A 25,994-nucleotide genomic window follows, 5' to 3' on the forward strand; every position below is an offset into this window, starting at 1 on the left:
GTATCATCACATTTCGTGCAGGAATTTCAGAGTTATGTCACTAATTACAAAAGTTCATTAAATATGCCAATGCGCAAATATTTGACATGACACTCACAGTATCATCCTATTGTTTTGAGACTGTCATCTGTGAAAAGTTTCATGAAATTTTGTGCACTAGTTCTTGATAAAGAACTAGTGCATAAAGAAAGTCGATTAACAAAAAACACTCTTTATATGCTGAGGTTATTAAATCAGGTCATGAAATGAGCAAAGTCTCAAAGTATAAACGTTATAGAAATGCACTGACAACAGTTTTAAGGTTTGCAAAAGAGATTACTACGCTACTCTTTTCAGGGAAAATCATGGAAATTCAAAAGCAACTTGGAATACCATCAATGAAGTGCTTGGCTCTCGTAACAGAAAGCCATGTACTTGTTTGCCTGACCAGCTCATTGTAAATGCAGATGAGGGTACTCCGTTAACTTACAATAACCCTCAAGATATTGTAGATGGTTTTAACAAGTTTTTACGGGTATTGGTCCAAGCTTGGCAAGTAAAATTTGTAGCTCTAGTTCTTCATATGAGGAGTTTCTGTCACACCCTTAAATCAGTCTTTTTTTCTATTTCCTACATGTGAAGCTGAAATTGTTAGTCAACTGAACAGGCTTGACATGAAAAAAGCTGTTGGTTATGACAATGTGTCTGCAAAACTGTTAGTCAATGCTGCAGAACACATTTCTGGACCTCTTTGTTATATTTTCAATCTATCTTTTACAAGTTGTCGATTCCCAAATGCCCTAAAAGTAGCCCGAGTAGTTCCAATTTTTAAGAAAGGGTCAAGAGACATTCCTGGAAATTATCGACCTATCTCTGTGCTACCACTTCTTAGCAAATCTTGGAGAGGATTGTAAATAATCGATTAGTTACGTTTTTAATAAGTATAACCTCCTCTACAAACATCAGTATGGATTTCGAGAGAAACACAGTGCAAAACTGTCATTAATTAATTTAGTGAACAATTTGACGCAACAAATTGACAAGGGAAATACTACAATAGGAATTTTTCTAGACTTCGCCAAAGCGTTTGACACCATTGACCACTCTATTCTTTTATCAAAGCTCCATAATTATGGTGTCAGAGGAAACCCCATTCGTTGGTTTACTGATTATTTAAATCAGCGATTCCAATATGTTTCAGCAGATGGTATTAGTTCTATGAAATTGCCAGTTACGTGTGGAGTGCCTCAGGGATCAATACTTGGACCGACCCTGTTTTGATTTACATAAATGACCTACCTAATTCATCTGACTACTTTGATTTCCGATTGTTTGCAGATGATTCGAATCTTTTCCACACATACTCGAGTGATACGAAATGTATAGACCTTTCACTAGTAGAAAACCAGTTGAGAGATGTAACCTATTGGTGTGATGCAAACAAGCTCACTATAAATATTAAGAAAACCACCTATGTATTTTTTCACCAAAACGTAAATCTATGTATTTACATGGTAATATTTGTGTTAAAAGTGTGCCTTTAATTCAGTCTGATCAAGCGTCATTGTTGGTGTAAATATAGATGAGAACCTAGCTTGGAAACAACATATTACTAGAGTCAACGCACTAATTAGAATGAAGGCAGGAATTCTTTTTAGAATAAGAAATTTTGTACCACAAAATGTATTAGTATTACTTTATAAATCATTTATACAACCATACATTACATATGGTTTAGAAGTATGGGGAAATACGTATTCATCCTATTTAAATTCCATTCTTATCACGCAGAAAATGTGTATGCGAACAACAATAACTTTTTCCGGATTAAGAACGCCGTCATTACCTTTATTTTTTAAATTACGCATCTTAGATGTTTATAAGCTTTACAAGCTGCTTGTTGGTAATTTTGTATTTGATTTATATCAGCAAAATGTACCACATCCCATGATAGACTATTTCCAAGTTGTGGATCATTGTTATGACACCCGTCAAAAAGTAGGGATGAATTTAACATTGCCGAAAATGTACACATGTAAAGGTCAATCGGCAATTTCGTATACGGGTGCTCAATTATGGAACTCGTTACCTAATGTAATTAAAGTTCATACTTCCAGGCATAGCTTTACAAAAGCACTGAGAGAGTATCTGTTACAGGAATACCTACAGTGAACTAGTTAAATCATAATAGTCGTCACATCATTGTGTAAGATTTTCAGGAATACCTCGCTCTGATATCGAACTTGTATCATATAAATATAAAATAATGTTTGTAGAACTCTTTGTATAACAGCGTACGTGTTAACCCAACTAATTTAAATTTTGTAAATGGGCCAGGCTCGACTAGCGAACAGCTATATTTTCTGGCTCCACATTACCACTGAAATGTAAATTTTGTATTTGCTTGTTATGACTTGTGAAGTGTACTACTACTTTTCATGGTAATAACCAAACCAAATGTTGACACTGTCTTTACTGTCTCCATAGGGAAACCATTATATTAAAAAAGTGATATTGCATAACTTCATTTACATGCAAGCCACACTAACCAAAATCTAAACAGTTCTTGCAAGTAGCATATCGTACCTGTCTTTCAAATCTGACTCGAATCTGTTCAGGCGTTTTTGAGTTATCGTGTAAACAGACAGACGGACAGACACACACACATACTGACAGACAGACAGACAGACATCGCTATGACATTAGCTCACGTGTGTGAACACGTGAGCTAAAAATGTGACCCTCCGCTAGGGCAAGTTTGTAAAACGCGACCCTCTTTAAATTCCTCCTTAATTGATGGATAACAGCACCTTTCTGAACAGTTGCAGCAAACAATGAAACCGGACTGACAGCTACTTGATGTTTCATTTCAAAGTTATATAATCCAATAATCTGAATTTGAATGGTGAACTAGCATTTTACATCCACCAACATTAAATTGTGTTAGCATGACATTATATACAGTACACTGTATGAATCTCTTTACAACATTGCTAATATGATTTTTTTCTAAATGAACAGAGGACTAATATATTTTTTATTGTTAGGGGAGTCATACATTGTTTAGCTTAAGCGTTGGGAAATATATTTCATCAGTAGTTGATGGGCAGACGGTCATTTATTTCGGGCCAGCATCTTTTAAAATCCCACGGTGGTAATTTACGTCCAGTCCGTAATTGTATGATTTGCTTCATGGTGCAGCAACACTGCGCCATATACAAGCTAGTGAACTAGGCCTGTATAGCCATTAGCGAATTGGAACATCTCACGATCAGTTTTCCTGACACAGCAGGGAGTCAGTCCGCTGAATTTCCTCTTGCAGGGCAAAAACTTATCGCGACGTGAATTCAAAGCCGGTCACGTCCGAGTGTCTAGAATATTGTAGTGACCCTGAAGGAATCATGTAAAACCCTCTCGGTATCGCAACAACAGCTAACAATTTATACGAAACCTCCCTTGCACTGAAGAAATTCCTTTCGTTTTACCTTGCTATGTATTGTATTAATAAAGTATTGTCAACGTTTGTATTATTCTGATCAGAAATGGAAATTTAAGATATTAAAAATATTATATTCCAAAACACTTCTGCAAATAATGTTATTTTAATGGTGCTAATGACAGGGGTACAATACGGCGATGAGCTCTTCCAATTTACAAAACAAAGGCGGATTTGAAATCTGCAGATGTATTAAAGTTGCGATGAAATTCACCTGACACTTGTGAACATGATATCAATAAACATAATATCAACCAACAATATTGCTGCTTTGATAATTGTAACCTGCCTTGTTTTCAATATATTTATATTTCCCTGTATTCAGATCGAGTGTGACGTCAGCGAAGACGAGAGTCTCCCCAACATATCGGCAATATCCCTTCGAACGCGTATGCGAAGTGATCTGAATTAACAGCTGAATGAACAGTATGTCGTATAAGAGAACTCCAAGGTCAAATATTTACGGCACTCAACGACAGAAAAAAATGTACAATATAATCCAGCAATGACAAAGTAACTAGCATTTTCACGCTAGCATCTATACCAATATATCGTACTCACTGAGAGCCCTTCGGGTTCTTAAATATTTAAGTGTAGAAATCTTGTGCAGAGAATGTCTATAAGAAAGGGATCAATTGTTCGAATGGTCTGAAATTGATATAAAGGAGTGTGTGCCAAAACGGAAAGGGCCACCGTCGATCGTTTTATTTTAAAGGCTCAGTAACGTCGCGGCTCCAGTCGAGTCGTAAGGCTCAATGTCGACGTCGTACCTGGCGATCCCGTTTGGCGATAAACCCGAAATCTAAACCTCAACGTGAGTTGAATAATTGAGTACCGTATAATCTCCGGGAAAGCTACATACGAGGAACAAGCATAAAGTCATTCGAATACAACGATAAATTCCCTTCATTACACTAAAAGTTCCGTAAATTCTCGCTCGGAATCAAACCTGGAGCGTAAAGGCTGTAGCGAAGACATGTCGATCTGTAGTCTTAACTCTCCAGTGCAGCTCTTGAATCCGATATATTCAAAAGTTGACTCAGACATAGACAACACTCACAACAGTACAGAGTTTCCGTCAAATAACAAAATTAGGATGTGTTTATGTATCTATCAGCAAATATCAAAGTCCATAAGACGAAAACATTGACGACCGAGATAGGGATTGACGATTTGACACAAGCGGAGACAGTTAATTTCAGCGTTGTGGCCACAAACATGCAACGAGGTATTATGTCTGTCATCGAACGGAATCTTTTGCGCTTGCCAAGGTCGTAATCATGTGTGATATTTTCAAAAGCTTCTGGATATCTAAGAATGAGAATTACTGTTTCAATCGTGTCGTTGCATAAAATATATTTGTAAATATTCTAAATAACTCTGAACACTATGGCTATCCGTCGCTAGCGCGGAGAAAAGTATGTCCGCCGATGGCCAACATCCTTTGGCATAAGTACAGCGCAAGACAATGATTGACTCGTTCTCGTGATAGAATCCGCATGTCTGATTAGTGGAGATACCATTCGATATATCAAAATTTCAACTTGATGGGATTTATGAATGAAAGTATCTCCTGGGTGACGAGCCGCTTTATCCGCTTAAGTAAAACACAAATCGCGACGAAATTCATGAAATGTGTTACAATAATTTTGATCCGTCTCCGTCAAAAGAAAAATAAGAAGACTGTTCATGTGATAAATATATAATTCCATTGTATTTTTCTCTTTTTGACGTCCTATTATACGAGTGTTTTTCACGAAGCCCTACAACTTCGAGCCGAAGGCGAGAACCGCGGCTCGGGTGTGGCGGCGTCGACCAATGAAAAGTGAAAGCTGATGCGTCATTACAGTGATATCAATGTTATATAACTCCGCAGGGTCGAGTTGAAGCTTTGACAGACAAGTAGTACGCACGACTATCGTCGATTCGCTCAATGAATCATGCAAGTGAAAGATAGAACATATGTAACAATAACAGAACCCCATGGCCTGTGAGTGCAAGCGAGCCGTACTAGCGGTATTTGCACGAGTGCTGCGGTGTATTCGGCGGCAGTCCTTTCATGAGCGAAGCGCTCTTGCACTAACAGGTCATGGGGTTCTGTCATACAGTGCCCTTAACTGTAGAATGTTGAATTCACTATCTCTTAAAAACAGATTTTCAACCGTCATCCGTCTTTCCATTTCTAATTATTATACATTAAACTTGTGTATACTGACACATTCGTTATCCATATTACAAACCGACGGATCATTTGCTCAATTACAACACTTTAGAATTGAAAATCGAACGCGTCATTCAATTTTCAGGTTTGAATGATGAGTAGCCCTTAAGGCAAAATATTGAGTTTTCCACCGCATTTATAATTCTGTCCCTAGCACCAGGCCATGCGCCTGGACCCTGTAGACGATACCAGTAAGGTACTAACGGTCCATACTCGTAGGCAACTGCCAGTTTTGGGTCAGACACGAGCAGACGCCAAAATGAAGGATTGACACCAAGTATCTCGGCTATTTCGTCCATGTGACGTTGGCCTGGAACCTGTCAGAAACAAGAGAAATATGGCACACTATAACAACGTAGGTCATTTTTGTCACTTCAAAATGACTTTATAGTTTGCAGGAATTAATCCAGGTATTTGATTTGACAGTCTGCTTCAGGAGACCAGGAAAATCTTTCCGTACCAATGAACAGCAAAGCCGAACCTTAATTGTCAATCAAACATTTTGCATTTTGTGGTACTGAAAGGCAGAATTTGATAAAACATGACATGACAAACACCACTACTTAGGGTCTTTCTTTTAGTGTAAAAAAGAATACCCATTATCGCGTTACATCCACAACTCATAACATTATTTTTTATGTTTACAAACAACGGAAAGAAAAAAAGTTAAGTTACCTGTAGCGTTAAATGCTACTACATTCAGAAAGTATTTTCCTGTAAAGTACAAAGTATAACTCAGGTGGCCGGTGGGGGTGATACACGCTTAAATAAAGCTCATTTAATTCGATACAAGCTTAAAGAGATAGGAATGATGGTCTTGATACATAAGCTTGCGTATACTTATTTCTTAACATGAAAACGAAAAGGCTCAATGATGCTTAGTATACAAATAAAAGAAAATAAACCCCTCTCCTTCTAAACAACGATTCAACCCCTGAAAGAAAAACGATTGGGCGGTTTATTATAACATTAAGCAAACTACTCCAAACTGAAAAACAAAACGCTTGGACACAATGATGCGAAGTAATCCAGCGCTTCATACAAAAACGGCCTTTTAAACCAAGGGAATAGACAGAACTAACAGAGGGAAAGGCCGGTTTTTTTAAATGACGCTGCGCGTAAGTAACTCTTCAGAAAGGTCTTGCAAGAAAAAGAGTGACCCTCCTCCTGCCATATATAGCTAGCTGTCAATTGTACGTTTTATTGTAAAATTCGTAAATGAATGGACGCACTTCGACCACTCTGTAGAAAGTAGGGCGACCTGTTTTGATATATATATATATATATATATATATATATATATATATATATATATATATATATATATATATATATATATATATATATATATATTTAAAAACTATCTACTGTTGATTGACCAATCAGAGTGCTCAATTCAGGGTGTTTTATTTACTCGTAAAGCCTTAGTCACCTAATTCCAGAAACGAATGACAGCGCCGTAGTAAAGTACTGTCCAATTAAAAGTGAACATGTCATATTCTGTAGACATCTGGTACGTTTTAATATTCAAATTTGGTAACACAGCGGAAACCAGCTGCAACACAAAATCTGCTGTGCCCTAGGGCATTTATATTATGTGCCCTAGGGCATTTATAGATGTTCCATCACATTGGAAGGCTATTTCACAAATAAAAGTTTTCATTCATATCCTAAACATGTTACATTGACAAAGGGGACGGTTGATGTAAACACATTGAAAACGAAAATATATCAGTTAGGGGCGATAGTTTTTAAGTCGGATAAAATCCTCGTACTCGGGCTCTTCTGGTATATAAAGTCCAACCCTACGATAAAATGTCTCGGCCTGCAGCCTCGACATTTTATCGTTGGGTTAGACTTTATATACCAGAAGAGCCCTCGTACTCGGGCATATCGATATACATATCGATATATTATATATTATAAATGTATTATATATATATATATATATATATATATATATATATATATATATATATATATATATATATATATATGTTTGTATGTATGTATATATATATTATATATATATATATATATATATTATATATATATATATATATATCATAAATGCACAGATATCGCAAGTTTCATATCGATAAGTATGTTCACGATAGAGAGGGCGCTCTGCATCTGTCATCTACGGAAACAGTGTCAGAACGCTGCGCTACTTTTTGACAAAATTGTCATCCCACCAAAATTTTCTTCGACTTCTAAGTCGTGGAAGCACGAGTTTACTTGCTTATACGTTGAAGGAAACCAATTTTGTGCTACTTTCTACGCTTTTGGGTGCTTTCAGAGAAGGTTTCATCTCAACTCAGTTTTGGTCGCAACAAAGGAACCACACCCAGCATGGCTGCCAGTGTTACCACTGCACGAAGTTACGCACAAGTGGCTCATACGAATGTAGACGCTGAGTATGGTGAAGAAAGAAAGTCTGTCCTGTTCCTGAAACAGTCAGATGTTGTCAAGGCAGAAACCAAGCAATGGTTAAAAGGTGAGGAAATCCTTGCTGGTATTGCAGAGGTCGTGCCAATTGACAATATTGACGGCTTGCAGCGAATTCGAGGACTTTGGAGAATATACCCCAAAGACAATGCAGATAAGTTGATATTACTACAACACGGTTTGTCCCTACGTGGTAAAGCAGTAGAATTGTGGGACAAAAATCCATTTCGACGTGAATTACACGAAGATGGCATCAAGATCACCGTGAAAGATTTGCCGTTGTCTTTGGATGATCGTGTCATTGAGGGAGCTTTGACTGCTTTGGGCCTGAAAATTAAATCTCGGGTCAACAGACAAAGATGGAGAATCAATGGCAAGCTTACAAATATATGCAATGGGGATCGAACTGTATTTGCTGAAAAACCAAGCAAAGAACTACCAAAGTTTACTAAAGTTGGCTTATTTACAGCAAGACTTTTCATCAATGCGCAAAATCAATCAGAAGCTGTCTGCAACAATTGCTTACAACCGGGTCATTATCGCTCCCGTTGTACAAATCCCACGAAATGCAGAATTTGTTTAGGTTGCGGACATCTTGCTAAAGAATGTGTTGCACAAAAACATGACAAGCAAACCGAACCGATTGTGAAAAGTGTTGAAACTACGTTATCAATGGCAGTGACGAATGGCTTAAATACCGATGCGCCTCAACAGCCAATCACAGGACTTTCCAGCGATGAGGGAACTTTGACATCCCGGCCTTCATCTATTCCTGCAGAACCGGTGCTGGTACAACCGTCACAGTCATCGACTCCAACAGACAACGAACAAAGAGATTCGCGCCAAGAAGTACCTCGGTCAAGAGACTGTCGCAGAAGAAAAACCGGACGCGAACCTACATCATCGGAACACCATATTACACAACGGTCGATAACTTCATTCTTCACTGAAAATCGGACTGTTTCGAGCGCTTCGCTTCGTGACGACTGCATACGAGACAGCGATTCACATGAAGATGAGTCTACGAACATCAGTGAGAGCGGCAACGAACATTTCGTCGATTGCGACACTACAAAAGAAGAAATGTCCGATCTATCGCCAGAATCGCCACCGATACTCCGAAGTAGCTCGAATACGGAATCAAGTGGAAGGAAGAAACGCAAAAGGAAGAGGAAACAAAGAAAACGATGAGTGACAAAATAAACATTATAACTTTAAATGTAAGAGGTTTAGGTAATAACACAAAACGTAGAGATATATTTCAATGGTTGAAACATCAAAAAGTAAAGTTTGCAATTTTACAAGAAGTGTATGGGGATAATGTGAATGTTACTCAATGGGAAAGGAATGGGGTGGACAGATTATTCTGTCAAACGGTACCAACAACAGTAGAGGGGTTGCTATTCTTATTTCAAAGAATTCCAACTTTCAGATCGACAGCGTGTACAAAGATGATTATGGTAGGATTGTGATCGTTAACGGTATGCATAAAAATATTGGTCTTTCAATTTGTGGTATTTATGCACCCAATGATTGTATTCAGAAAAAACGTTTTTTCACAAATTTGGTCAATGTAGTCGATGAAAACTGTGTGTATGAATCCCTTATTATAGCTGGGGATTTCAATTGTACGCTTAATAAGTGCCTTGATAAAAAATCCCATTCAACTGTTGTCGATAATTCCGTCCCATCCCTACTGAAAGTGTTATATCACTTCAGTTTGGTTGATATTTGGAGACAACGCAATCCGTCCCGACAACAATTTACATGGCGGCGTTTACATCCCAGCCCAACTTATAGTAGAATTGATTATATTTTTATCTCTAAAAATCTTATAAGAGACACAAAGACTGTAGACATCAGACCTGCTTTGAAAACTGACCACATGGCAGTGTATTTTGAAATGAATGTGAAGAATAATGACAGAGGTCCTGGTGTTTGGAATTCAATAAGTATTTACTGCAAAGGACGACTATGTCAATAGAATTCGTCGTCTCCTTACAACTTGTGGTACTAAATATCAAAATGTTGATGCCAAGGTTAGATGGGATTTAATTAAGAAGGATGTTAAAGAGTGTACCATCACTTACTGTCAAAATACAACAAAAAATAATAACATCCTTATCCCAGAGTTAGAGAAACAACTGCATATAGCAGAAAAAAACATGATTTATGAGCCATCAGATGTTAACATTGAGACTTACGCAACAATTAAACAGCGTTTAGAAGATTTGTATACTTTACGTGCTGAGGGTGCGCAAATACGCTCCAGGGCACGATGGGTAGAAAAGGGAGAAAAAAGCACCAAGTACTTTTTGGGGCTAGAAAAGTCAAACGCCTCTAAAAAGGAAATGAATGTCCTCCATACTTCTGATGGTAATTATGTCACAGACACTGACGATATTCTTGATGGGCAGAAGAAATTTTATCATAATTTATACAAAGCAAGACAAAGGGATACGAATTTAAATGATTTTCTTGGAGATACACCTGTTCCACAACTGTCAAATGATCAGATGAATATTTGTGAAGGCGAGTTATCTGTTAGAGAATGTTTTAAAGCATTATGCAGTATGCCTCAAACAAATCCCCAGGCTCTGATGGGTTGACTGTGGAATTTTATCGTTTTTTCTGGAATGATATTTGTGATTTTGTTTTGTCATCCTTAAATGAGAGCTATCGGAGTGGAGCACTTTCGTTATCTCAGAAACGTGGTGTTCTTACACTCCTATTTAAGAAGGGTTCTGAAGATGATCTCAATAATTGAGGCCGATTTCTCTTTTAAACATTGATTACAAAATTGCTACAAAAGCCCTCTCTAATCGTCTGAAACTTGTCCTCCCATCGCTGATCCACAGTGATCAAACAGGATACATGAAGGGGCGTTTTATTGGTGAGAATGTCAGACTCATTGCTGACATCTTTCATTATTCAAAGAAACACAACACTGGAGGTGTAGCCATTTTTATTGACTACGAAAAGGCTTTTGATAGTGTCAATTGGGACTATGTTGATGAAACACTACAACGCATGAATTTTGGGCGTTCTTTTCGTCAATGGGTGAAACGTTCTATACCGATATTCAAAGTTGTATCTTGTATAAAGGTTGGTGCTCTAGTTACTTCAAGCTAGAAAGAGGGGTCCGTCAAGGGTGCTCACTTCAGCTTTATTATTTGTTATTGCAATTGAAATGTTGGCATGCAAAATCAGGCATGATAAGAACATAAAAGGGTTTCGTTTACCATCTCATAATGACCAAGTTAAAGAAGCAAAGATTTCTTTACTTGCAGACGACACAACTGTTTTTGTTCAGGATATTACCTCTGTAAAATCTGTTCTCACTGTAATGGAAGAATTTCACGATTGTAGTGGTCTGAAGTTGAATAAGAAGAAAACCAAGGCCTTTAAGTTGGGCGCATTACAACTTTGTAATGACACGGTTGGCGATATTAGTTGGACAAATGACCCATCAAAAACCCTGGGGGTCTATTTTGGTTATGACGATCTGTTGTGTAGAAAACTGAATTGGGACAGTAAACTTAATTCTCTGGAAACAATTTTAAATACATGGAGAAGACGACAACTCACAATTTATGGCCGTATTCTTGTCACTAAATCTCTTGCTATTTCACAGATTTTGTATCTTTCATCAGTTATTGGCATTCCAAGCGATGTATGTTGTAAAGTACAAAGTCTTGTTGATAGTTTTGTTAAACGGAAAAGAAGAATTCTAACAAACTTATTCAAAGTGATTACAAGCTTGGTGGTGTTAGACACGCAAATGTAAAGTGTCAAGTCGATGCCATGTTGGCTTTGTGGGTGAAAAGATTGATAAATTGTAAAGATGTGACTTGGTCTGTTTTACCATGGTCGTATTTTTCATTTAGATGCTACTAGTAACCTTCTACACCAGTTTACAATTTGGAAGACGATTCCAGAAAACATATTACGTATTCTTCCAGATTTCTATGTAAATGTGTTAAATGCATGGTTTGTAGTGAACCGCAATGCTAGTCAGACTGGTAATCAGGTTCTGTTAGGTTGGTCCTCCAAATTCCGTTGTTTTTACGCAATTCGCACCGCAGGGGATGATTTTAATGTACGTCTCTGTAATTCTATTTCTCCACTTCATAAATTAACCTGTAAAGCATGTATTCACATCTCATACAAATGTATTCAGCGCATGCTGGTAATAAGCTCTTGAAATGGTTCAACAATCTTAATGTGACGCCTCTTGAATCACTGAGTGATTGCAGCAAAATCTGGACTAATGTTTACAATTTAACAAAAGAAACAAAACTTAGAGAGTTCCAATGGAAATTGTTACATCGTTTAATACCATGTAATAAGTATCTGTATTTTTGGAAGTTAAAGGATTCTATGTATTGTCCAATATGCCAACAGATAGACTCTTTAGAACATAGATTTATACATTGTCAAATTGCTGCCAAGTGTTGGAATAGAGTAAGACTCATTATTTCAAGGTATTTTGAGATACAGGTAGATATAACACCAGCCAATATTATTTTTACAGAGGTCTGTGGTGACATAAACTTAAAGAAACAGGATTGTATTGTTAATCTTCTTATCTTACTGGGTAAATGGAGCATCCATAAATATTGGATAACTAACACAAATACACCAGTTGAAGTGATACTTAAAAACGAATTCATCTTGAGATATAAAATAGAAAGCAGATTGGTACAAAAGAGTATGTATTACAAACCTTTGAGAAAATTATTAATTTAATGTGAATTCTCCTCTTCAAGATATAGACTGTATCGTATTTCATCATTACACTTTACCTCGCATTGTATATATTTCTTATAAGCTCATGATGATTTACAATAAAAGATAAAAAAAAAAAAAGTATGTCACGATATTTTCTCATATTCTATGTTTTGTTGATCAACATATTTGATGGAATCCAAAAATCGCATTTGTGTATACACATTTTACCTTCCACTCAAAGCGATTTACATTTACAAAAACAATAAATCATAAATAAATCTACAGATCTAGCTTGTTTTCAAGGTGAAATTTTTTAATAATTTGTCAAATAGATTCCATCGTATTATGATTTGATATTTAAGGAGAAACACTGTGACAGCCAGGTCTTGACTTCTTATACTTGCTCAAAAATAATTACTCTCACTCAAAAAGCATGCATGAAATTTCATGACCCTTCATAAATGCTTGCGCAAAAAATAGCGACGCATCAGAAAAAGCACCCGCTCTATCCCCTGTAATCTTGTTCAGTCCTTAATGCACTTTTATTGGCAATGATCGCTACAAATGAGATTTAATTTCTCAACGCCGTTACTGTGCACGGATTTCAGGGGAAAGGGCTGTAGAAAGAAAAAGGCTTAATGGAAAATACTTGTTTTTCACGACATCCCGTTGCATGATAGTCTTTTCAGGAAGCGACATTTTGCCTGCAAATACTCTGCTTGCTAGTCTGGCGTGCAGCTCTGCTACTGGGAAGTGTGCCCCAAACGTATTCACTATGTTGATCAGGGCAAGTTTTTCTGGATGTTCAAGACGAATTGGGAATATGTACTTGTACAGCTGAGCGTTGTCTGATTCGTCTGTGGAATTAATAACAGAACAGTGTCAAAAAATCCCAAGCATCAACATCAATAGAACAAAGAGATTGTTGTACTGAAACTGTTTCTCATGAATCTATGTTTTCCTCAGACGTGTAATATCGATATTGATGAGATAATCTTACTACTTCATCATGCTTCCCTGTCATATGCCCCTAAATAAAGATGAAAACCACGAACCTATCCGCCCGACAAAAAGTAGGCTTGTTGAACATGTGCTAAGACGGCAATCTAAAATGAAGCTAATTGTATCGGTGAAGAATGAGAGAAATAATGATGTGGATGATCATGATGGTGTTGGTTGACATGACAACGGTCACTGATTTTTGGAGGTGATTATCGGACATTATACGTTTGAGATTGTAAGGTAGTTGGTGTTACAACTTTTGTAAAATTTTAACTGCAAATTTTCCCATGATATGAACAGTGGATAACAAATACAAATTACCGTACAAAATCGAATCATCAATGGTTGGTACGGAGAACTTGTATCCGGTCGCAAAGATTACAGCATCGATATTTTTCAGGGTTGTGCCGTCCACAAGAATAACGTCATTTTTCAGAAATTCTTTAATGTCCACCACTGGTTTGATCTGACCTTGTGTAAGCCTATCTTGCATGTCGTCACAAACCATAATACTCTTCAACGGCGAATATAAATCTTCACCCTGATAGTGTTTTGTATGTGTAAAGGTAACATATATTACTATATATATATGATTATCAAATATTGCAATGTTATAAAGTTCTTATATGATATATATGTAATCTTTGTACATCAGAAAAACTACACATTGTCAATGCTCACAAATCTACGCTGTTAAACAAACGCTCGAAGTTGGTTTTAAAATGTCGCCACCAAAACTAATATAATTTACCAAATTTAAACACCACCTACAAGTAAACTTATGTCCCGATCATACATATATAAGACAGTCGAGCTAAGAAACCTTTCACTTCTTCTGTCTGACGATTGCGGGATGCGTGTAACTTAAGTAGCAGATATAATTACTTTGTACTTGAAGTAATTTTGTGCTATTGTTTATAACGCTCTGCTTTAGCATCGAGCATTGTAATTTACCTGTAAACCAAATAATTGATGATCGACGACTCGAGTTTTGCTGATTTTCTCTAAAGTCTTTATCATCTTTGATGGTGACTTCATTACGGACCGAGTCTTCATGGCAAACTCAAAGGACAATCCGTTCTGACCAATACGAGGGTAAAACCAAGTACCATGGCGCATGCTCAGATACACCTAATGAGATACAATAAGCTTTTCCGGTGTCCAAGTGCGTTTGTTCCCCGTGTAGAGGATGTCTTACTATAAGGCCAGCCTTTAATGTGCTTTATGCATGCCAACGCATATCATCTGCATACGTCTCTTCGTGAGACGAGTAAATTCAAAACTTTAATTTTAGCTTCAATTTCCTGGTTATATTTTGGAAGGTATTGTTTACAATAATGAATATCATTACGATATGATACGTATTTGCTCTTATGGAAGTATCTCACCCGATTTCTTATTATCGCTAATTTTATCAAGATACTCTTGTTCAAAACGAGAAGAATATTTCTTAAAGTGCATCAAGAATTTATGCAACAATTTCTGAGAAAATAGCCTTCATTCTACAAAGTCAAGCACGATGTATTTGTGTTTACTAACCAGCGCGATGATGAAGATGATGATGATCATGATCATGATAATCAATATGATTATTATTATGATGTCGAATATGTTAGTTAGTGAATGGTAAGGAAGAAAAGTTTACTACAATTGCATTGCAGCCTGGGCTGCATCTTGTACGGAAAGTCAGATCATTGTAAGACTTTCACCTTTGTTTGATAATGACACTCATCGCACATTTATGGACAAGCTCAACAATATCTCAGGAATTTAATAACACCTTGTGCCTCATCACGTGTACTTCGTTCATCTGATAAATGCCTTCTCCACACACCTAGATGGAATCTGACTACCTATGGTCGCCGCTCCTTCTCTGTAGCAGCTCCTGTCCTTTGGAACTCTTTGCCCCGGGACATAAAAACCTCTCCTAATGTCAACATTTTCAAAAGACGCTTAAAACTTACATCTTCCAGAGAGCATTTTCATTGTAACTCTAAGCGCCACTGAGCATTGTTTAACTTTGGATATTAAGCGCTATACAAATTTTCTAGATAGATAGATAGAGATAGATTTATCGACGATAACCGCACGTTATTAGACCGGATATCAATTCAGAGGGTGGGAGTTAATTATGACCTGGCATGAGCATTCAAAATTTAAACTTTTTATCTTTAAATGAATTCCGGTTTGTAGATTTCCAGATTGCGTCATTGCAAGATACAAAGGCAGGTAATGTTTCGCGAAGGAAAGACGTTTCTTGATATTTCTATGTGGAGATGGAAGGTTACTTGATAATTGCTATCACGGACCTCTGTAAGATATCTTGGTTTTTGGAACTTGAAAAACAATAACGTATTTCCAATGCACTTTTACTATATGCAGTTTCAATTACCTTTTCAGCATTTCTTGCAACTTCACAAGATATTTCACCACCAGACAATGATCCGCCTGTTAAACAACAGCAATACAAGTAAACGATTAATTTACGTCATGTGTGGAGTATATACCAATTGAATTCGATAAATCATTCTTTTATGGTAAAATGTATCGAGAGGAGAAATGTATTTTTGCTCTGGTCTATTTAAATCCTTTGCAAGTACGGTGATCGTTTGAAGCTCATCTCGTTGTCCCCGTTTTGTTTGGTTGCACCTCGGGGACATATATTCGCCCATGGACTCTCGAACGATTACCATACGTTTGGGTATCCGGGGCTTGAAAATTCGAATTTTCACATCGATTTTAAATTAATACATTGATGTTTATGGTTACATTTCGAACGGATTTTTCCATTCCACCAAACTTGCACGATGAGCGGTAATTGTTGTTCTTGATGAAATTGAAGAAAAGCTTTAGTCTTTCAACGTTGATGCACGTACTACGTGACATCAATAAAAATTACCCAAAGCTACTACATCTGTAACTTTTATTGAACGCTATATATCTTTTGAAATATCGAGTACTCGTGACAAAAGTGCAGTTGTATTATTGTGGAGAATATCTAACGCACATCCTTTCCGGTTAAGAAAATCTCACATTTTGCGTGAGAACGAATTTGAACAAATATACATGAACTATTTTCCAAACATTTCGGTATCGAATCATTGCTATCTAAAAATGTGAGCTTTGAAATACACGTATGTTAAGACATGGGTTTAAGACATATTATTTCAGAGTAGTAAAAGGTCAAGTTTTATGAAGTTTGAATCAAAATGACCATGAAAATAAGCAACTTTACAATTCTTCATATATAGAAACGAAATTTAAGGAAATGTTGAGATTTTGACCAAATCACGTGACAAAGATTACATATGGAAAATAATAAATTATTCAAACAACTATATGTATATATATATCACAATTTACTATACGTACTAAGTAATGCAATGTGTCACTTAAGTTTTATGCATCTTGCTAAATATTGTATATATATATATATATATATATATATATATATCGTCTTACCAATAACTAACACCGTCTTTCCTCTAAAGCGATCTGGTTCTCGATACTCGTTCGTGTGGATTTTCATGCCGGCGAAGTTGTCTATACCAGGGTAGGAAGGAGTATGGGCTTTGTTGAAGATACTAGTGCACACCATAACATAATCAAACTCTTCGGTGGTGACACTATCATTGCCATGTTGTAGTTGTACAGTCCAATACTTGTCTCTGCCTGACGGTTTCACTGAGATAACATCTGTGTTGAATCTGATGTATTTCTCCAGATCGAAGTGTGCCGCGTAGTCCTGCAGATACTTGAAAAGAAGTCGGCGGCCAACAAATTGTGGATATTCTTTCGGAAAGGGAAAATCTGAAAATGCCAAATACTCTTTGCTGTTGTTACTCACAACAGAGTCATAGATGGCGCCTCCCTGTCCAGGACGTAGATCCTTTGTGTAATACCAGACACCACCTTGAAGAAAGGGCAAAAATTTAAAGCGCGATAGGTGGATAATCAATGCAAGACTCCAATGGTCCATGTAAGAAATTTACAGTTTTATAATAACAAAAATAACATTGCCGTCTCTGTTTGAATATGTTCTATTTTACCTTAATTTCAAAATCTTCTTTTAATACACAAATGGCCTAATAATCAGTTACTGTTCCTGCGTATTGCACTTCGAGCATAGATATGATTGATTTGCCACAAAAATCAGGAATGATTATGTGGATTCACTATTAATTATCAAATATGCAAATAAGTCCATAATGTAGGTACAACCAATGGTGTGCACTAAACGATCGGTCACATTCAGTGCATTCAGCTTTTATAGACGGGATATTTAGAGGAATTCATCAAATTGTCCAAAAACAAGCATTGTTATGTTCATATGCATAAATATCCTACTGTTTATGTAACTCAATATTGAGATAAATTGGTGCCCCTTTGGGGGAGCGAGTCGAGCGCCCTCAAAGGGAGTAAATAAGTTTTTCAGAGTTGTGACCTTTGACATCAAACTTTCAGTCGAGTTAGCCTGTGTTTGCAGCTCGTCTGAGTTTTGGCAATCTTTGAACCTACCCGTTTTGTCTTTTTTCGGACATTACCACCGAGACACAGTTTGGTGGCCATTCCTCTAGCTACCGATCAAGATCAATACTCATCTTAGTTCTTACAACCACAACATCGACATTTTCCTCGACATGATGAGTCGCGTAGCCGCAGCCAAGAAGCCAACATCACGTGGCAGGCCGAGAGGTAGAAAAGCTTCGAATCCACCTCCTGACGGGCTGGATCAGCTTGTTTCATCGGACATTGCTTCCGAATTTTTGTCAGAGTTCCGAGCATTAAGAGAAGAAGTGAATAGCATCAAGACCGACATTCATTCAAGTCGGAATTTATCCATAGACGCTGGGACTGAAACTCAAACTACCACGCCAATGAACAGGCCGCGCCAAACATCGATCAGCTGAGAAGCATGATGGCAGCAGACACCCAACTTCAGCGTGAATTGCGAGAGGCACAGCACAGCTATGTTCCCGATTTTCTCAACACAACGCAGGACATTCAATGATTGTTCTAATTTTAAGTTGGGTAAGTCTCAACGTTTTCTCACGAGAAAAGACAAGGCTACTGTGTCGGTTTCATGGCCCCATATGACGGCACAACCACGACCATTCGGGGCTGGCAAGGAAATTAGTTACGATTCTATGACTATGAACGAATTCGTTGAGGGCTATACATCGATTTTGCTTTCGGACACGATCTCAGACACCGAGAAGCGGGTACGCTTACGACATTTGAACATGCTCATGCGGTTTGCATCAGTCTATCCATGGGACGCAGTCTTGAAGTTCCACGGCGCCTTTTTACAAGATATCGAGTGTGGCCATCGGAGTTGGGATAGCGATGGCCACGACCTAAAAGAACTGTACCTGTACCCCAGGGCATCTGAGGTCAAACATAAGTCCCACACATTAACGAAATCAGGCGACCTAATCCAGTTTTGTTGGGCATTCAATCAGGAAGGGCGATGCAACGATGGTAATTCATGCAAGTATAAACATATCTGCAGTGCTTGCCACAAGTTCAGAAAGTCGCAGGAGACTCACCCTAAGCTAAAATGCCCGTACAATGACCCTAAGTTCAGAGAAGAGCGGTCAAAGCAGCAGCCCGAAAAGAAAAACCAGGTTAGAAACAGAAGTATTTTTAGCCAGAGACACGACAGCTTGTCACAAGTTAACTCAACAGGTCGTTTTTTGGATCGCAGTGTCCAAACAGATTTTCCTCTTTATGACAATATTAACCAACAGATTTTTCCTTGTAACTATGTACAACAAAATCAGTTCGATTCTCAGCAGTGCAACCCTAGCCATAGTCCTGTCCTGGGGGATGATGCTGGGTATGTCTCAGAGGATCCAGCTTGCGATACTGGCACATACTGTTCAAACATTCCAATTGTACAAATAGCCGCAAATACTATTAGTCAGGATGCTCTGTGCCTTCATCACAATACCCCCTTTGCAAGTGACAATCAGGTCAACGAAAATGAATTTAATGTGCTATTACAACCTGGATGCTCCCACGACAGTAATGTTTCCAGGACGACGGTCGCAGAACATAATTCCGAGGATCCGAATTGTGATGTTGGCGCACACATTTCAGACAACCAAGCTTTACCTTTAGCAACCGACACCATTGGTCCGGGGCAATTTCTTACCCATCAAGAGTCTCCACAGCCACTGTTATGTTGTGATCAGCCTGTTAGTAATTTGTTCGATGTGCCCCAGCATCCACAGTTCGGGTCCTCCTACAATAGCAACTGTGACTTTGTTCACACAGATAATGTTGACTTTAGCTGTATTCACCAAAGTTTGGAAAGTGATAACTTTTCACCTTTGCATACCGATGTTTGTGATTTTGAATCAAGTCAGAGCGCCCTCAACTCTATTCTCGAGTGGCCCCCTCCATTGTCCCCCACATCCGGGGTGACTATCCAAGATCATATCACAGTTTACAATTCCAATTTACCAAATTACAAGGGCTGTCGGATTCCAGTTCAGTCCAATTTATGCATTCCGATTTGGCAAGCCAAACTACAAGGTTATGATGACTACGCAGTTTGCGATTTTTTAGAATTCGGATGGCCCTTAAATTACACATCACCACATCACCCACTCCCAGTTTCCAGTAATCACAAATCCGCAGTGTTATACCCAGACCATGTAGACAGATACATCTCCAAGGAAATAGCATTAGGAGGTACAGTCGGGCCTTTTCAATCAAATCCCCTTGACAAACCTATCATGCTTTCCCCACTTCAAACAGTTGACAAGAAGGACTCACCTGATCGCCGGGTGATTATTGATCTCAGTTTTCCTATTGGCCACTCTGTCAATGATGGGATTCCCTCTGATTTCTATCTGGATGGGCCATTTTCCTTGAGCTACCCGGGTGTGGATGATCTCACAAAACTTATCAGGATAAAGGGCCCCAATTGTTTACTTTATAAACGTGACTTAAAACGGGCTTACCGTCAAATTCCTGTTGATCCTCATGACTACTTCCTTTTGGGGTACAAGTGGAGAGAAATGATTTTCTTTGACACTAAATTGCCCTTTGGGTTAAGGATGGCATCTATTGCTTGTCAGCGTACTACCAATGCTGTCCGGTATATTTTGCAACAGGAGGGGAGTGATTGCGTGAACTATTTAGATGATTTTGCAGGTGCAGAATCAGTTGACAAAGCCGATTTTGCATTCACACAGTTGGGGGACTTGCTTACTGAGCTCGGTCTCGAGGAATCACCTGGAAAAGCATGTCCACCATCGCCAGTAATGACTTTCCTTGGTCGCCAATTTAATACTATTGACATGACTATGAGTGTACCCCCACAAAAACTTGAGGAAACTAAACAGTACCTTCCCACATGGCTGACCAGGAAACGATCCAATAAAAGGGAATTACAGTCCCTTATAGGTAAATTAGCATTTCTTGCAGGTTGTGTTCGGCCAGGGAGGGTCTTTATCTCAAGGTTATTAGATAAGCTACGCACATTGCAACGTCAGCACCACCGTTTCCATGTCAACACGGAGTTCAAAAAAGATATTCGGTGGTGGATGGCCTACCTAGATCAATTCAACGGCACATCACTGATACCCACAGAGGATTGGGGCTTCCCTGACCAATCACTCACCACAGATGCATGCTTGCTAGGGGCTGGTGGTACCTTTTTAAACGAGTATTTCCATTGTCAATTTCCCCAAACTATTCGTGACAAAGACTACCACATAAGCATCCTAGAATTTATGGCTGTTATGGTTGCATGTAAACTGTGGGCCACTCAACTTGTAGGCAGACAATTTGTCATACAGTGTGATAATGAGGCCTCAGTACATGTCCTTAATTGTGGCCGCACAAGAGATCCCATCATGTTAAAATGTGCAAGGGAAATATGGTTCATTGCTGCACAGTACCAGTTTCACCTCAAAGCTGTACACGTCAGTGGCACTTCTAACCGTATTGCAGACATACTAAGTCGTTGGGACAGTGACAATTCTAGCCATGCCAAATTCATGGAACTAACAGGGATAACCAATGAAAGAAAAGCATGCAGACAGTTCATTATTCAATTTCACTCACGATTGGTAATTTCTCACTTTTTCACAGGAGCAGAAACCTTCAACCAAGGATTAAGAGTTCTTCACCAGAAGTGGACTTCCACCATTTCTGCTGCCTATGCCCATGGGACTATCTCCAATTTCAACTCACAATGGAAGACTTACTTCCTGTTTTGTATTTTCTATGGTTTGAAGCCAGTTCCCGCTTCCCCCACAAGTTTGGCTTTGTTTGTTCAGTGTTTATCAGAACAATTAAAAATGTTGGTACCTTAAAAACTACCTCAATGCAGTTCGCCTCTTACACGAGTTGAGCGGTTTTGACGGGCAAGTAATTCACCATTTGTTTTTACGCTTAACCCTTCAGGGAATAGCACACAGCTATCCTCAAGTTCCCAAGCGCAAATTGGCCATTACACCTTCCATTTTGCTCATCCTTTACAAGCTTTTGGATTTTTCAAAGCCTTCAGATATCACACTCTGGGCGGCCTTCCTCACTGCCTTCCATTTATTTTTGCGCAAATCTAACTTCGTGCCCCCTAGCCCACATAAATTCGACCCATCTAAGCACCTAGCCCGCCGCAACTTTAAATTCACTTCGGTTGGAGTTGTTATTGCTACTACATGGTCTAAAACTAATCAGTGTAGGGCCACAATTCATTCTGTACCAATTTTACTAATACCGGGTTCACCCCTGTGTTTAGTTTCTGCTTTGCGCCACATGTTTCACGCCATCCCAGCTTCCCCGTCAAGTCCAGCCTTTGTTTACCCGGGCAGCTCAGGGTTGACGACGTTTACGCATCGTAGTTTCACAGCCAAACTCCGTTCTCTGCTAGATTCAGCCGGTTTCCCATCTCAGTCTTTTTCTGGCCACAGTTTCCGCAGAGGGGTGCCACCACTGCCTTTACCGCCCATGTTTCCGGGGAGCTAGTTCAAAGCCATGGCGACTGGAAATCTGGGGCCTACCTTTTGTACCTTGAGATACCATTTTCAAAAGAGTTGAGGTTTCAGAACGCATAAATGGTTATTTGCGCTCTTTCAAGTGTTTACTGTTTGTTTACTTTACTATTTTGCAGTTGCCTTATGCATGATATGACTTTGAAATGCATCAGTTTACTTCACAAAGTGATGTGTTATGAGCTTGGCCGTCTTTCATCCTTGGGCATTTAAGGGTCACCTACAATAAATGAGGTGTTCCCGCCTCAGACTGCCAAGCTCTCTGTTGTTCTCATTTGTTCTACAAGTAATCAATTGTGCCCCTTTGGGGGAGCGAGTCGAGCGCCCTCAAAGGGAGTAATTAAGTTTTTCAGAGTTGTGACCTTTGACATCAAACTTTCAGTCGAGTTAGCCTGTGTTTGCAGCTCGTCTGAGTTTTGGCAACCACACCCACCCACCCTTTTATTGGGTTGATTTGTTAGCCTTATATACTTTGTATTTCTGTGAGTTATGTATCTTGTTGATTTTGTGGCCATTTTGCGGGTCACCTACAATAAATGAGGTGTTCCGCCTCAGACTGCCAAGCTCTCTGTTGTTCTCATTTGTTCTACAAGTAATTAATTGGAGTGTATTTAGTGTTAAGGCCTGATCTTAGAAATTTAATCAATTTGCAAATAAGCGAACAATAAGTTCACTGAAAAGGATTTATTGCGAAAGTTTGTTTGGAAACTAGTTCTTTTGAAGTTTACAAAATGCAGCCGAGCCATTAAAACACTGCAAATATGTTGTCACCATTAATTTTTCAGTTGAGTTTCGAACCCTTCTTTATGTGCACCCTCAACTGAAACGTATTCGTGTAAGGTATTAAGTTTACACCGACAAAGGTCGTTTACCTCGGCCACAGCACCACCTCTACCTGCATGGCAGTGTATACGTCTAATAGGTACGGTCAACAATTGCATTTTAAGAACTTCTAACCAGGAATGCATTAAAATGCTATTCTTCAACAGCACATAATTTTTGAAATTCTAAAGGAAATGTAATAGCTTTTCTACAAGCATCCCGCCAAATTCAAAAAAAATCCTATGTTACCGATTAATTTGCCCTTCTACTCCCAAATAGAAAACCCCTTTTTCACTACGCTTGAAAATCCCACTACACGAGTCCTAGCTAACACCTCTTGCCACACGCTTTCTTCCTTCCAGTTTTTCTCAGAGTTAGCTTCCCGGAAGTGACAGAACTATACACCCCATCAGTTATTTGACCTATTTCAAGTTCCCAGTAGACAAAAGATAGAAATTTCTCCTCGTGCTGATATGACGAAATTGTACGACTGATATTGAAGAAGAATTGCCAAACCGCCCGCTAAGATTCATTTTAGAAACGCTTCTTTGCACGAACTGTTTTGTTGACCTACCTCTATTCTCTGCTCAGTTTTTAGAGTGTAGCATCGTTGCGAGTGATTAGGTAAAAGCCAAACACCCCTGTGACATATTTTTGTAACTCCCGTAATCTTCCGGCACGTAGCTGATAAAAAACATAAGCGGTACTTGGAGGCAGAGCCGTAAACAATACACTGACCTGCACGCATAACTATCACTTTGTCGACGTGTCCTGTCCGCACATGTTTTTGTTAAAGAAGGAACTTGTGTGCAACTTATAGAGCCGAATGGCTTTTGTTTTTCATGGCGTCTATTATTTCACTGGACAAATGCCTGATATGCGCACAGGCGACCCAATAGGTTCTGAGTTTTCACACTGTTTTCTCTATCATTTTCTCTTCTTTCTTCATGCTCTGAATGATCGGAATAAATAAAATAAATGGTTTATATAACCTAACCTAGCCTCTGTGACTCTTTATTTATTTTACACTCCATTACAAGGACGTATATCTCTCATACACACATGCTGTAATTAATTAGTCAACACAACTAATTATGCTAATCCGTGGACTTATCAGAGGTTGGTCAACATCGGAAAGATAGTGATGTAACCATTCCTATCTTTCGCGATGTTGACCAACCCGTAAAATCCCTGATAAGTCCACGGATTAGCATAATTAGTTGTGTTGACTAATTAATTACAGCATGTGTGTATGAGAGATATACGTCCTTGTAATGGAGTGTAAAATAAATAAAGAGTCACAGGTTAGGTTAGGTTAGGTTAGGTTAGGTTAGGTTATATAAACCATTTATTTTATTTATTCCGATCATTCAGAGCATGAAGAAAGAAGAGAAATGATAGAGAAAACAGTGTGAAAAACTCAGAACCTATTGGGTCGCCTGTGATATGCGCTTAGCATATTTACGTATATTGACGTAATACGGAACACAATCTTAATTGCATTTGCAACGTATATCTTCGTAAACGGAACATTCCAATACATTGATATGCGAAGCGTATATCTATGCAGATCATGAGTATACGTAATGCAGATCTTTGCACAGCAAGTGTACACTGTGATTTTGCATTTTATTTATACGTACGTGTAAACTAAATGTATTTGACAAATGTACAGAATCAGTATATGTGTATATATTGTTGCATATCAAGCATTTTGCCCAATGTATATGGATTGTTTTTGTGCACGTTTGAAAACCTCAGCCAAGATACACCTAAACTGCACAGCCTGAACAAGGCTACTTTTTCTACTACCAATCTTTCTTCGCCGTTCACAACTTTTATGTCAGTTCTTCACAAAATTACCCTCAGCATCTTCTAAAATGTGACTTACCAAGTTTGTCATGCCTCTCGAAACAAACTGGCTCAAGCCCCCCCTCTTCAAGACAACTTTTGATTGACACCAGACCAGAGACTCCACCGCCGACAATTGCAACACGCTTTTTCGTCGCCATACTTGATAACTTCTGTTACCCGGTTTGAATGCAGCAACTTTGGATCAGTCACCCTAACTTGTGGTATTTTATTCATCGTGGCCAAAGGCAAATAAGGCACAGAGCAGTTTAACATGCATGGGATTCGGTTCAGATTGCATTTGATGAGCGGCAAAACGGGGCTTGACACTTTTTAATGAATTAAAGACGCTAACAGGATAAACCTTTATCCCGTGCGCAAAAGACAATTGATCGAGGTTAACTGAGGTGCACTGTATGCCCCTTTGTAGCTT

The 25,994-nt window shown here is 38.5% G+C and overlaps 1 protein-coding gene across 1 annotated transcript in view; it reads right to left on the bottom strand.

Moving 5' to 3' along the window:
• The window catches only part of LOC139126041 (dimethylaniline monooxygenase [N-oxide-forming] 2-like), a 131,584-nt gene extending 105,852 nt beyond the window's left edge, over positions 1–25,732 (bottom strand). The window contains exons 1-2 of the mRNA XM_070692105.1: positions 25,602–25,732; positions 17,340–17,789 (exon numbers count right to left, since the gene is read on the bottom strand). Coding sequence (XP_070548206.1) covers positions 17,340–17,789; positions 25,602–25,722 — 571 coding nt within the window. The 5' untranslated portion in view covers positions 25,723–25,732. The remainder of the gene's footprint in view (positions 1–17,339; positions 17,790–25,601) is intronic.
• Between the last annotated feature and the right edge of the window lie 262 nt (positions 25,733–25,994).

Source organism: Ptychodera flava (assembly GCF_041260155.1).
Source record: "Ptychodera flava strain L36383 chromosome 3 unlocalized genomic scaffold, AS_Pfla_20210202 Scaffold_26__1_contigs__length_13983176_pilon, whole genome shotgun sequence".
NCBI classification, from domain to species: domain Eukaryota; kingdom Metazoa; phylum Hemichordata; class Enteropneusta; family Ptychoderidae; genus Ptychodera; species Ptychodera flava.